Source organism: Hevea brasiliensis, chromosome 4, assembly GCF_030052815.1.
Source record: "Hevea brasiliensis isolate MT/VB/25A 57/8 chromosome 4, ASM3005281v1, whole genome shotgun sequence".
Lineage (NCBI taxonomy): Eukaryota > Viridiplantae > Streptophyta > Magnoliopsida > Malpighiales > Euphorbiaceae > Hevea > Hevea brasiliensis.
In genome coordinates, this window is record NC_079496.1 from 9,823,987 (window position 1) to 9,837,812 (window position 13,826).

A 13,826-nucleotide genomic window follows, 5' to 3' on the forward strand; every position below is an offset into this window, starting at 1 on the left:
CTGAAAAGGGATTTCTCATCGAATGAGTTTGCTTTGGCACAAGCAATGAGACTTACAGAACAAATAAAAAAATAAGCCACAGAATCAGACAAGTCGCTTTGGCCGAGTGGTTAAGGCGTGTGCCTGCTAAGTACATGGGGTTTCCCCGCGAGAGTTCGAATCTCTCAGGCGACGTTAAAGTTTTTTCTTTCCCTATTCAATTTTCCAGTTTCCCTTGAAAATTTTCTTTATTTTTTCACATTCTATTTTTGTTTACTTTTCTCAAAATTTTTTATTACAAATAATTATTTTACTCAACGTAAAATATCACATTATTTGTATAAATAATTTAATAAAAATAAGGTCTAAGGTATATAAAATTCAACACACTTATTTTTAGTTCATCATTCCTTTTGATTTTTGCATTTTAAAATGAATATTGAATTATTAAAGTTCAATAGCAAAATAAAATAAAATTAAAAATTTTTCTAATAAGAGATTAAAAAAAAAAGTTTTTTCTTGGAGATGGAATTTTTTTAATTACATTGGAAAAGTGGAGATAGAATATTTGTCTGCCTAGCATTTCAACATATCAAATCCATGAATGGATCTCAGACATATTTGCATTTGATTAGCCTAATTTATTTTATAACTTTGCAACTCTTTAAATAAAAATTTAAAAAAAAAATCTTTAAATAAAAAAGAAAATTAGACTTAGAAAGGAACAATGTTATTAAATATTCTATTATTCTCATTCTCCATTTTCCAAATCATATTAGTGGTGATCATAGTCCAATAACCAGAAGATTTTAAGTTTAATTCTAAGAATTTAAGTATATATGAATATAAATAAATACGCACAAATTAAATATAAAATTTAAGTAAAAGAAAGAATGAACTAAAGCTTCTCTTCCCACTTCTCTCTCTCTCTCTCTCTCTCTCTCTCTCTCTTGCTTTCTCTTGCTTTACCAACTAAACCCATCACTGGCTGAGGACACTTATAACACACACACGCAGAGTCCTCTCCTCCATGGCAGCACTTCCAAAGGAGCTAATTTCCATATTGTTTATCCTCATCATCATCATCAACATCCTTGGGAATAGTACCATTCTACCAGTGGTAGAGGGGAACTGGTGCGTGGCAAGAAGTGATGCAAGCAACCAGGCATTGCAAACTGCTTTAGATTATGCTTGTGGTGCTGGTGCTGACTGTAGCCCCATTCAGTCTAATGGGCTGTGCTTCCTCCCCAATACTATCCAAGCTCATGCTTCTTTTGCCTTCAACAGCTACTTCCAACGCAAGGCCATGGCCCCTGGTTCTTGTGATTTCTCTGGCACTGCCACTGTTGCCAAAACTGACCCCAGTTAGTCTCCGTGTTTTTATTTATTTTTGCCCCTTTAACTTATTAGAAAGTAAATATCAATAAATGCATCTATTTTTGTTGATGGTTATTTTGCTTATCTTGTTCTTTATTTGTTTCTGTGGTGTAGGTTATGGATCTTGTGTGTATCCATCTTCTCTAAGGTATGTTCTTGAATTCTGATTGGCAATCTTTCTCTGCTTCTCTATTGCCCTTTCTTGAAAACTGGGGAGCGTTTTAGCCTCTTAAGATTGGTATTTTGAAAGTTTGTTTAGAATTAAGTAATATCTTCATCTTTAAGTAATTAAATAGGTGTTTTTTTTTTTTTTTGATTTATTCTTAATATGGGCAATTAGCTTTCCTATTTTCACCTTCTCTCCCGTAAGCAAGTTATTATGCGGATGTATCACCCATTTTAGCATGTCAGGAGGTTTTCTCCATCTGAGCATCCAACGGTTCATATTTAGTGGGCAATAGGTTCAATTTGTTTTGCCATATCACAATGTGTTTTCCCTTTTGATTACCTTGGTTCCCTCGCTGTGTTTGTACTATTTCCAAGACCCCTCCTCAGTTTTAGACCATTGGATAATATCCGACAAACAGAATCCTATAGATGAGAGTAGTCATCAGTCAATAGGGGTATAGTTACTTCTGCCTTTGTGGCCTGCAGAGTTCAGGCTTCATGCAGCTGCTGTATTGATGCAAATATCTGTCCTCATCTCAGTATGATGTTGCAGCTTTGTCTAAGCATATTGATTGTGTTGGGAAGAGGGCTGGGAAGGGATTCTTGAGGGCCACTGTCATTTGTCATTTGTGCGCATAGTAAATCATTGTGCTTAAAAATAAACACCTGATCTGAAAATATATAGAAGGTGCTATTTGTGGCTTGTTCTTTATTATTTAATTAATAATCTTATTTTTTCTTAGTACCCTGCCATAGGAAAATTTATGCCTGGTCTTCTATAGACTCAAAGCATATCAAGAGACATGTTTCATCCTCCATGTATTAGTTCACATAAAAGTTTAGATAAGAATGACTACATATTTTCTTACTAGTATTTGAGCTAATTGTGGCTCATGACTAGAGCACCAAAGCTCTAGGGGACTAAAAATTTAGTATTTTTATGCATTGTCTCGGACCCATAGAATGTGAAACAGAATTGCAATCCCTTATAATATATATATATATATATATATATATATATATACACCATTTTTTTTTAATTTCCAGGCAAAAAGGGCAATATGAGACAATAATGTAATTACCAATGAGTAATATGCTAATCTTGTCCTAAAACTTCAAAAATATAAAAAAGACTCAAACAATATGCACTTCGTAATGGGAATCTCAAGATGAAACTAGGTAGAAACTAGAAACATGTGCACTGCTTTTCAGATAATGGCTCCATAAAACGATCAAGAAAGATGATAGTGACCATCATCTATGGTAGGGAGTCATTTTTTCTTAGATTTGGTTCATGGTTCATGTGTGCTAATACATAATTCTTGTTATTTTACTTTTTGCATGGGCTAAAATTGGAAATCATAAAGGAGAAGTTTGAAGGCAAAATGTAAGCTGTAAGGGTGCTTGTAAGTGTACGGACCTGGCCTTAGGAGTCCAGAAGTTCCAGTAGATGGTCCTAAAAGACACCTTGAAATGCAACTTTGGCCTGTGCTACTTGACTAGGGATGGGAAGGCTTGGCAAAGATGCTTATAGTCTTTTTTTTTTTTTGGGATGCTCTTCAAACTTATTTCGCATTTTAGCAAAAGAGGAATCCACATTCCACAAAGGAGTTTGTAAATTCAATTCAACCACAGTAGGAAGTTTCACACCATATTCTTTTCAGGCATGGGATGCATCTTTAATTTTTTTGGATAATTAGGTAAGGGATTCAGACCTTGGCACTGCAGTTGTCTTTATATCAGATTGACAGAAACTACTACTGCTTTTCATCACTTAGCAACACCCTTGGTTATCAAGAGCTGTTTTTGACTTCATGAATTAAAGAGCAAAGTAAATACTATGCCATTGCTATGAGAACTTATTCAAGGAAAAGTAGGTTGATCATTGAAAATATTCGATCGTGCTATGAGATTGCCCTCCAAAGAATCTACTTTTGGGACCATTGTCTTTTTCACATGGGTCCTAAAATTAGTAGTTTGTCCTTAAACCTAATGTTTTTTTGTTTTTTTTCTGCCAAATTGATTCTTCCAGCCTGACATATTTATTGGTCTTGCATTAACAGGTACTAAATTCTAATAGATTGTGCTTTTATTGCATGTATGACAATATAATATTGGACAATTTTCTTGTGTTTAGGATTCTTCTGACAGACATAAGATAGTCACACTGTCCAACTGGTTTTGGTTTGTTTGGGTTAGGCTAATTAAACACTCTTTACTAACATAATGTTTTGGATTTTCTGTAGTATTTATATACTTAAAAGAAAGAAAGTTACTTATGATAATTGAATCACGCAAATTTCCAGCACCGCCGGAGGGGCAACTACAAGCGCAACACCAACAAACAACCCGAATATGCCAACAACACCTACGACCAATACACCAACATACAGTGATGGTACTGCTGGTGTCACGTGACCCTTTCTACTCTTTGAATAAGTCTAAGTAATTGATTTTTTGTTTTATTTGTTAATTAGTTGCCCTTTTTGCTGCTGTTGACTAGCAGAGTTTACTTCCATGTAAATAGCTATTCTGTTAGCTATACTGCTATTTAAGTGAATGAATAATCAAGTCCAAGGCAGGGAGAAATAACTTAAACGTTCTTTTGACGTTGAGGCCTTGGTTTCCTCCATTAAACCTACTTTACTTTTTTTTTTTTTCCCTTAAGCTCATATCAGAATAGGTTCAAGAAGTAAAAAACAGTTTGTACCAAAGTGGTATCAGAGCTCGGGAATGGACCAGAGAGGGGAATAATTAGAGCAAATCCGTCACTTTACGGTGGAGGGAATAAGCGTCTAGAAGAGCTTTTTCCCAAGAATGTGCGAATGGATCGGTTAACTTCCCAATCTTCTCAAGGAAGGGCATCGATTCGGATACAACTCGAGAATCCGATACGACCTACGATTCGGCTACCTCCTCTTATACGCCAAAGATGGTTAAATTGGACTTCCACGCTTTGATGAAAAAGAAGATGCCACGAGTTGGGTTTGTCGAGCAGCTTCTTCCAATTTCATCGAACCCCGATGAGGATAGAGTGGAAATAGCTTCCTTCCACATGATTGAGACGCCCAATTGTGGTATCAAGTGCGAAGGAAAATCCTTCTATTACTTGGGACGAATTTAAAGAGGATTTTACTCACGATGCGGCGCAAATCAACTAATGATTTTTGGTGAGTTAGCGAAATTGCAATCGTAATCGACGTTCGATTTGAAAAAGCGCTAGCCAAGGTGGAGATCTATCACAGGCTAGGCGGTGAGTTGTTTCGTCGATGGGTTGGCCCTGCGATTGGACGACGTTCAAGCCAATCGGCGAAATCTTTATCGAAGCCATTGCGCTTGCTGTTTGAAGCAAGAAATTCAGAGGAAGGGATTCTCCGCCACTCGAACAACGCATCGGGCACCACGTCAAAGCCCAACTAATTCTCCTCGGTAACATCAAGAGACGACTTGGGATGAGCTCAACGAACGGAAGAGATTGGGTCCGTGTTTCAAATGCAATGAGAAATTTGGGCCTGGACATAGGTGTAAAAGCTTTTTCTATTCAAGTTTCTTGAAGATAGCGATGATGATCTTGACATGGAAATAGAGGAGCACGATCCTCTGAAGAGATACCACCATCTCCTTACACGCGATTGCTGGTTTTGAAGGACCGAAACAATGAGACTTTTGAGAAATTGAAGGAATCATTCTTGTTGATTCGGCAAAGACTCATAATTTTGTGAGTGAAAGTTTATAAAAGAGCCGAGATTGAGCCGACTAATGCAAAGAAATTGAAGGTACAAGTAGCATCCGGGGAGGAATTAATAAGCCCAGGTAAATGTACACAAACACAAATACTCATTCAAGGAAGCACAGTAATTGTTGATTTGTACATTTTACGATGAAGGGCTATGATCCGGTTTTAGGGACTCGTGGTTGCGAACACTCGGTCCAATAATTTGGGATTTTTCAAACTTCTAATGGCATTTTTCCGAATGGGAAGCATGTAATTTTTAGGGCTCTCAAATTCAGAAAACCAGTTGTGTCATTGAACACATGGAGCAGCTTGTGAAGCTTCTGAAACGGGGATTCCTATTGCAAATTACGGGGAGTACACAATCTTGTTCACAGGTTCCCGAATTGCATCCCGAAATACAAGGTCTGTTGGAAGAATTTAGAGGAGTTTTGGCCAAACCAAAGGGCGCCACCACAACGGCCATGACCATAAAATTCCGAAGACCCAGAACCGATTTGGTAAGACCTTACCGTTACCCCCATTATCAAAAATCCGAGATTGAAAAGATTGTGAAGGAGTTACTTACTGCTGGGATAATTCGGCCAAGCCAAAGTCCATATTCTGCCCCTGTTTTATTGGTGAAGAAGGCAGATGGATCTTGGCGAATGTGCGTCGATTATCGGGAATTAAACAAAAATACAGTCAAAGATAAATTTCCCATTCCTATTGTTGAAGAGCTGCTGGATGAACTTGAGGGTGCTCAATTCTTCACCAAATTGGACCTCAGATCAGGTTATTATCAAGTTCGAGTTAGCCCTCCAGACATTGGAAAAGAACTCATCAAGGACATTACGAGTTTCTAGTAATGCCCTTCGGCCTCACCAACGCTCCATCAACGTTTCAGTCTTTGATGAATGAGGTATTCCAAAAATATTTGAGGAAATTTGTCCTTGTGTTCTTTGATGACATACTTATCTACAGTAAAACTTGGAGTGACCATATTCAACATTTAAGAATTGTATTTTCAATTTTGCAATCTCATCAATTATTTGTAAAAATTGAAAAGTGTCAGTTCGGCCAAAGGGAAGTTAAGTACCTTGGTCATGTGATTTCTAATGGTGGAGTTACTGTAGATCCAGCAAAGATAGAAGCTATTCAGAATTGGCCAAAGCCTTCATCACTGAAAGCTTTGAGGGGATTTCTGGGGCTGTGTGGTTATTACAGGAAATTTATTCAACATTTTGGGAAAATTGCTGGTCCTTTAACCAACATGTTGAAGAAAGATGGGTTTCGGTGGTCACCGCTGCAGAAGATGCATTCAATAAATTAAAGGTGGTGATGATGGTGCTCGGTTTGGCTCTACCAAGTTTAGTAAGCCATTTATAATTGAATGCGATGCTTGGGTCGAGCATAGTTATGCAGAACGCCCAATTGCTTTCTTGATCAAGCTTTACATGGTAAGCACCTCCTTCTATCTACTTATGAGAAGGAAATGTTGGGTTTTAGAAATGGCGATCATACCTCCTGGTCGAAATTTATTGTTGATCATCGAGTTTGAAGCACTTGTGGAATCAAAATCACCATCGCTGCAATTGGTTGATGAAATTAATGGGGTTTGATTTCATTATACAATACAAGGGAGGCAAAGACAACATTGTTGCCGATGCTTTGTCTAGAAGGGAGGAATATGAGACTAATGGCGGGCAAGTTTTTGCAATCTCTTGTCCAATTCCACACTGGACAGATTCAATTAAGGAAGAAACTAATTCTCTTCCAGAATTGAAAGCAAAGGTGCAGCAAGTCCAAAAAGGAGAGGCACTGGGACCCTGGGAATATGTAGATGGCATCTTATTTTTCAAAGGAAGGATTTATTTGTCTAAAAATTCAGCTCTGATTCCTGATATTATTGAGCAATTCCACAACAGCGCTCATGAAGGTTTTTTCAAGACCCTCCAGAGGATAAGGTCCACTTTTTACTCACCAAATCTTAAGAGTAAAGTGCGAACCTTTATAAGGGAATGCGATGTCTGTCAGCGACACAAAGTTGAAAACACTCTTACATAACCACTTCCAATTCCTAACAGAATTTGGGAAGAAATTTCTATGGATTTTATTGATGGCCTACCGAATTCCAGTGGCAAGACTACCATATTTGTGGTCGTGGATAGACTTTCAAAATATGCCCATTTTGTTCCCATTTCCCATCCTTATACTGCTGTGACTATTGCTCAAGTATTTTTTGATCACATATTTAAGTTCCATGGAATGCCACTGTCCATTGTGTGCGATCGTGATCCAGCTTTTACTAGTTCATTTTGGAGGGAATTGTTTGAGCTCAATGGTACTCGGTTCAATTTCAGTTCTGCTTATCACCCCCAAACCGATGGGCAGACAGAGGTGGTAAACCGAACATTGGAGATGTATCTCAGATGTTTTACAAGTTCCAAACCCAAATTATGGACTAAGTGGCTGTCGTGGGCGGAATATTGTTATAATACAAGTGTTCATTCTGTCACCAGAAAAACTCCATTTGAGGTAGTTTATGGGAGACCTCCACCTGTATTGCTTTCATATGTTACAGGAACAGCTAAGGTTGTGATCGCAATAACAAGAGCTGGTTGACCGTGATGCTGTGATTCAAGAACTCAAGGAAAAAATACAGCGGGCCCAAAATCGAATGAAGCAAGTCTATGACTTAAAGCACCAAGAGAGAGAATTTGCTGTGGGTGATTTAGTGTTCCTCAGACTGCATCCTTACAAGCAGAGGACTCTTGCTTTGAGAAAGAGTTACAAATTAGCGGCCAAGTATTATGGGCCCTTCAAGGTATTACAGAGAATTGGTGCTGTTGCCTATAAATTGGAACTGCCGGCCGGAACCAAGGTACACCCTGTGTTTCATGTATCTCTTCTCAAGAAGCATGTTGGAACTAAAAGCACAATACAGCAGCAGTTGCCATTCTTGGATGATGGTGGTGAATTAATTCCGCAACCAGAAGCTATTTTAGACAGCAGAACCAAAAGGAGGAAGCGAGAAGTCTTGATTCAGTGGCACAATTTATCTCCAGCTGAGGCAACTTGGGAGGAATTAAGTAAGATTAAACAGAAATTTCCAGATGCTTCTCTTGTGGACAAGAGAGTTGTTTAAGGGGAGGGGAATGTCACGTGACCCTTTCTACTCTTTGAATAAGTCTAAGTAATTGATTTTTTGTTTTATTTGTTAATTAGTTGCCCTTTTTGCTGCTGTTGACTAGCAGAGTTTACTTCCATGTAAATAGCTATTCTGTTAGCTATACTGCTATTTAAGTGAATGAATAATCAAGTCCAAGGCAGGGAGAAATAACTTAAACGTTCTTTTGACGTTGAGGCCTTGGTTTCCTCCATTAAACCTACTTTACTTTTTTTTTTTTTTCCCTTAAGCTCATATCAGAATAGGTTCAAGAAGTAAAAAACAGTTTGTACCAGCTGGACTGAATCCTGGAAGTGGAATGACACCAGCTCTACCTAGTGACAATTCTAAAGCTTCAATTGGGTTTATGGCAGCAACAATCTTGACACATGTTTCCCTTTTACTTGTCTTCTCATTTACTTTTTGATTCAAGTCAGTCGTCAGTCTCCTAAGCAAGAGCTACATTGCCTTCCTCTGAAGAAAGATGCTTGTACAATTTTGGTAGAAGTTAAAGTCCTCTTTGTTGCTGTCATCTAGCTTCCTGGTGTAGTATTTGATCTTCATTTCCTCGTGTAGTCGACTCCATACAAATTTATCACATCATGAGAAGTTTGATCGAAACAAAATTTTTTAAAAAATCAATTTAAGTTCACCTTTAATTTAAAAAAAAAATTAATTTAATCAGTTTAATTTTAATAAAAAAATCAATTAAATCATAGAAAATGCTGCATTTTATTCCTTTGGCCTTTTCATTTGTGCCTCTCCAAAGTCCTTACTACGGTGTCCACTATCCAGTCTGTTATTTTATCCCTCTCTAGCTCTTGTTTTTTGGGAAAGATGTTCCTCTTGATTCTCCATTTCTCATCACAGCACTCGGTGAAATGATCTGTCAACCTCCAGGGTCCACAACCTTGATCCTTCCCATTGACACACCCTTCATCCTTTCCCAGGGACGCAACATTGAAACCTTTATTTATTTATATAAGCTCTTTTCGTGTTAATTCATATTAAAATGAAAACTTCACAAATAAGAGAACTCCTTTGGCAGTTTGAATCATAAGAAAATATATATTTTTGAGATAATAAATTAAAATTTTCTCAACATATTGCTGCTGATCTAACTTAGCCCAATGGGCTTTAATTCAAAAGTCTTGGGCCATAACGTAGCCCATTAAGAGATATGTAATTGTCATCATTTAAAAAAAAAATAAAGAAAATACTGTGAAGAGGAAGGAAGGGGAAAGGAAAAAACCGCTCGGAAGGATTTTTTTTTTTTTTTTTTGGGTCAATCGGAGATCTGAGAAAATTGAGCTGGATCTTTCCGGCGAGACTTTTTCCGGTTGATCCAAACGCCAGAGACCTATACATACATCACAATTAATTATAAATATATCGAAGATGAATTTATTCAGATTAGCTGGGGACATGACCCATTTGGCCAGTGTTCTTGTTTTGCTCCTCAAGATCCACACCATCAAATCCTGTGCTGGTATCTATCTACATTGTGTTCTTTTTTCTTTGATTTTTGGTTCCCAATTATTGTGTGTGTTTTTTAGACTCTTTGAAAAATTTGTTTTCATTGAAATAGATAAATTGATTTGACGGGTTTGTGTTTAATTCATTTGTGGTTTTGTTTGTTTCCTGCAATATAACTACTAATGGTGAAATGTTTACTGCTCATAAGGTTTGGGTTTCTTTGCTTTGATTTCACATCTGAAGAAATCATAAATCTTTCCCAGTTTTATGCCAACCTTGTCATGTGTTTATGAATTTCTTGCATTTTGTTGAAGATACTGTTTGCCTTAATTGTGAATATACTTTCTTTTCAGCTGGATCAATTTAGAGTTTCTTTCATATATTGCTATGCTAGATATAATGGATACAATAGATAAACATTATATGAAGACACCAATTTTACAACTAGAATAATGGAGGGTGCGCTCGTACCTAAATATTGTTCATGTATCGACTAACAATTGTCTCATAAACCCTTTTTATATTTGATTGGAATTGGTTTTTTTCAGTTATAGAGTCTTCGACCGTACAACCACCCCCCCTTTCCCCTTTTATTCTCGTGCATTTGCTCATGACTGTGACAAGCTGTTTTGTTCTATTCAGTTGTTGCAGTCTTATATTTTTCACTTCCCGGTCATTTACAGGGGTTTCTTTGAAGACTCAGGAGCTGTATGCCCTTGTATTTGTAACTCGCTACTTGGATATATTTACCAGTTACATATCATTTTATAATACTGTGATGAAGTTAATTTTCCTCGGAAGCTCTTTCTCTATTGTTTGGTCTATGCGGCAACACAAGCTGATTCGAAAATCTTATGATAAGGATCAAGACACATTTCGCCATTTTTTTCTTGTGTTGCCCTGTCTGATTTTGGCCTTATTAATTCATGAAAAGATTACCTTCAAAGAGGTAAGAATGTCCTTTCATCCTGTTTGTGTTGCATTCTTGTGCAATCTTTTGTACTTGTTGTATTTTTCAACTAGGTTATAGGTTATCTGGTTCTTAAGTATGTATCAGATATCTGTATGAAAATGTAGACTAATAGACATACATATTTAATATGCATTTATAATATAATAATTACTATGTGCTAATTGAAAAGGGTTTATGTGTATCTTTGAGGACAAATTACATCAAGAGTGTCTTAATTTATGTGGTTATTTTGTGTCAATCACTCAACTTTAACATGTTAAAATAAAATCTCTTAACTGTAGTTTTGTTTTAGAAAGTCCCTTGACCTGCAATAGCATATTTCCAGGTTAAAAAGAATAAAATCACCCTTTTGCCTTCTTTTCCTAATTTTTTCTCGTACCTTTGTGATTAAATTAACTAATAATTATTGTCAATAGAATTATTTTATTTTAGCTAAATTTATTAATTAAATTATTAATTATATATGTTATTTATTATTAATTAAAATTTAATTTGTAAAAAATGGAAAAATAATAATATAAAATTTTAAATTTTAAAATAGTATTTAATTATTATATGATATTTTATCAATATTTTAGTTTTTATATTAAAAAAAAATACACAATAAATAATAATGTATAAATTTATTTTGATTAAATATTAATTTAGTGTTAAAAAAGAACTTGGAAATCTGCTATTGCATGTTAAAGAGACTTTTTCTAAAATAAAACTCAAGTTGAAGGATTTTATATTAACAAATTGAAGTTAAGTGACTAAAATGAAATAACCTAAGTTGAGGGACAGTTGGGGCAATTTATTTGTATCTTTGATGTGCTCTAATGAGAAATTAATAAGGCTATATTTTTCTTTTTGGTCATATTGTCTCATTTTTATTTCCAAAATTATGCTTGAGCAGGTAATGTGGACATTTTCCTTGTATTTGGAAGCTGTCGCAATACTTCCTCAGCTTGTTTTGCTGCAAAGAACAAGAAACATTGACAACTTAACAGGACAATATGTCTTTCTCCTCGGGTATTTAGCTATTGTATTATGCATCTTTATGTATTTAATTTTATGTTGAAGAGTTTATATTTCTCTTTAGTGCTTGCCCATACCTGTCATCTCTTCATATTACTTGAAAGAACATATATATATATATATATATATATATATATATATATATATATATATATTTTTTTTTTTTTTTTTTCTTCTCATCCAACAAAACTGAATTTCCCCAAGGAAATGGGAATTACCATTAGAAAAACTTTTAAAGATTATGTTGAGTTGTCATGAGAGGGATGAAAAAAAAATCTGGAATTCTTTAAATGTTTAAAGAGATTAATGTTCTTAACCTATCCACTTCTGAGTTCGAATGCAGGGCATACAGAGCACTCTATATATTAAACTGGATCTATCGCTACTTTACTGAGGAACACTATGTCCAATGGATAAGTATGTCTTGCGTACCCCTTGCCTCCCTCACTCCTCCTCTCCCTCCAATGGTGCATGTGCATGCACTTTAAGGAATATGCTTTAATGCGTAATATTATTTATTTAACTGATTGTCATTTTCATAATTTTTTCTTCTCTTGCAGCTTGGACATCAGGAATTGTTCAGACATTACTATATGCTGATTTTTTCTATTATTATTTCCAAAGGTAAGTGCTTGAACCTTTATACAAAACCATCAAGGCTTATATTGATGATTGCACAAAATGATGATATTATTTATGGGTTGGTTTGCAGCTGGAAGAACAATGTAAAGCTACAGTTACCAGCTTGAGTCATCTGCAGGCCAGGGGAACACATATTCATTTGATATTAAGTGCTTGATATATGGGTTTGCTTCAGTTGGGCTTGTTAAGCCATGCAACTTTTTCATTCTTATTGAATGAGGGCTTCACCCTGAACATAAGATACACGAAGCAAATCTCATCATGCAAGTATTCAATTACATTGTTTCTGACAGCAATTGTATTGCATATTCGTTGGTATGAAAATTATTTTGACGAGTATAATTGATAGCGACATTTTATTGAAGATATTTTGTGTTCTAACTTCTGGACTTCAGTTGCTTAAAAAAAAAAAAAAAATTTCCGGACTTCAGCAACTGTATTTATTTCCTTGGACATCTAAATGCGCCACAAACACAAAAGCTGGAGCTCTGAACACAACATAGAAGCATAGCTGTGTGGTTTATTGCTTATCGTAACTGAATAAACACCTAACATTCTAATTGAAGCAAAGTTAATTGTGTCTACAAGAAAATTGACGGACTAGGATCATTATTTACTATGTTTGTTTGAACTTATTAGTGTGGTCTTTCTCTGAAGCAATGGCTGCCTGAAAAGCTTGATATTCTATAATTTTCATACTGTTCAGACCTGATAATAATTAACAAAAAAAAATATATATATATATATATATTACATAGCTTAGGTTAAGACTGAATTGGAGATGGTCTGGAGGCACACTTGCTGTGTCAAATTTCTGTTCAATCCCTTATATGATACTTCGTTTGCAGCTATGGACAGGAAATTGAAAAGAAAAAAAAGGTTAAAATTATCATATTCATACAGAGAGGATTGTGATTCTTAGTTCTCTATCCTTTCTTTCCCCAAATAATGAGTAAATGAGAGCAATTGATTCATCAATCGTTAGCCTGTTAGTACATTAGAGACTAGACAATACTTGAAAATTAAACAAAACCAAATCCCTCGTATAGAAAGTGAATAATCATAGCACATAAGGATTTCTAGAGAGGAAAGAATCCTGGCCTTTCATAGTTTCTGATATATATATATATATATATATATTTTGTAACACCCTCATTTATCTACAATGTAGTCTAGTAAGGCGTGCTACATTCAGTGCCGGAGTAACTTATTATGTCTTGTCGTGTATAATATTAATTTAATTATATTATTTTACGTATAGAAATTTTTTTTTTATCACGTCTTATTTTTGTGGAGACTCAAATAGAGTCTCC

At 35.5% G+C, this 13,826-nt stretch overlaps 2 protein-coding genes and 1 non-coding gene across 5 annotated transcripts; all 3 read left to right on the forward strand.

Moving 5' to 3' along the window:
* Positions 1 to 92: 92 nt before the first annotated feature.
* Positions 93 to 174, forward strand: TRNAS-GCU (transfer RNA serine (anticodon GCU)). Its single transcript has one exon. It is a non-coding gene; the product is annotated as a tRNA-Ser (tRNA).
* A 714-nt stretch (positions 175 to 888) lies between these two features.
* LOC110665875 (PLASMODESMATA CALLOSE-BINDING PROTEIN 3) lies at positions 889 to 8,937 on the forward strand. 3 transcript variants are annotated; one of them, XR_009148163.1, is made up of 4 exons: positions 889 to 1,343; positions 1,471 to 1,504; positions 2,892 to 3,224; positions 3,831 to 3,922. XR_009148163.1 is itself a non-coding variant. In XM_058145275.1 (4 exons), exons 1-4 carry the CDS (start codon positions 1,010 to 1,012, stop codon positions 8,830 to 8,832), a joined length of 597 nt encoding a protein of 198 aa, XP_058001258.1. In that variant the 5' UTR covers positions 890 to 1,009; the 3' UTR covers positions 8,833 to 8,937. The 3 variants fall into 3 exon arrangements, 2 of the variants coding, with proteins under 2 accessions (XP_058001259.1, XP_058001258.1); XM_058145275.1 differs by lacking the exon at positions 2,892 to 3,224 and adding an exon at positions 8,699 to 8,937 and having other exon boundaries at positions 890 to 1,343; positions 3,831 to 3,925; XM_058145276.1 differs by lacking the exon at positions 3,831 to 3,922 and having other exon boundaries at positions 2,892 to 3,763.
* Positions 8,938 to 9,616: 679 nt separating this feature from the next.
* Positions 9,617 to 12,877, forward strand: LOC110665876 (ER lumen protein-retaining receptor). Its single transcript, XM_021826169.2, has 6 exons — positions 9,617 to 9,894; positions 10,565 to 10,830; positions 11,750 to 11,865; positions 12,215 to 12,288; positions 12,432 to 12,495; positions 12,584 to 12,877. Exons 1-6 carry the CDS (start codon positions 9,804 to 9,806, stop codon positions 12,618 to 12,620), a joined length of 648 nt encoding a protein of 215 aa, XP_021681861.2. The 5' UTR covers positions 9,617 to 9,803; the 3' UTR covers positions 12,621 to 12,877.
* The last annotated feature ends 949 nt before the right edge of the window (positions 12,878 to 13,826 follow it).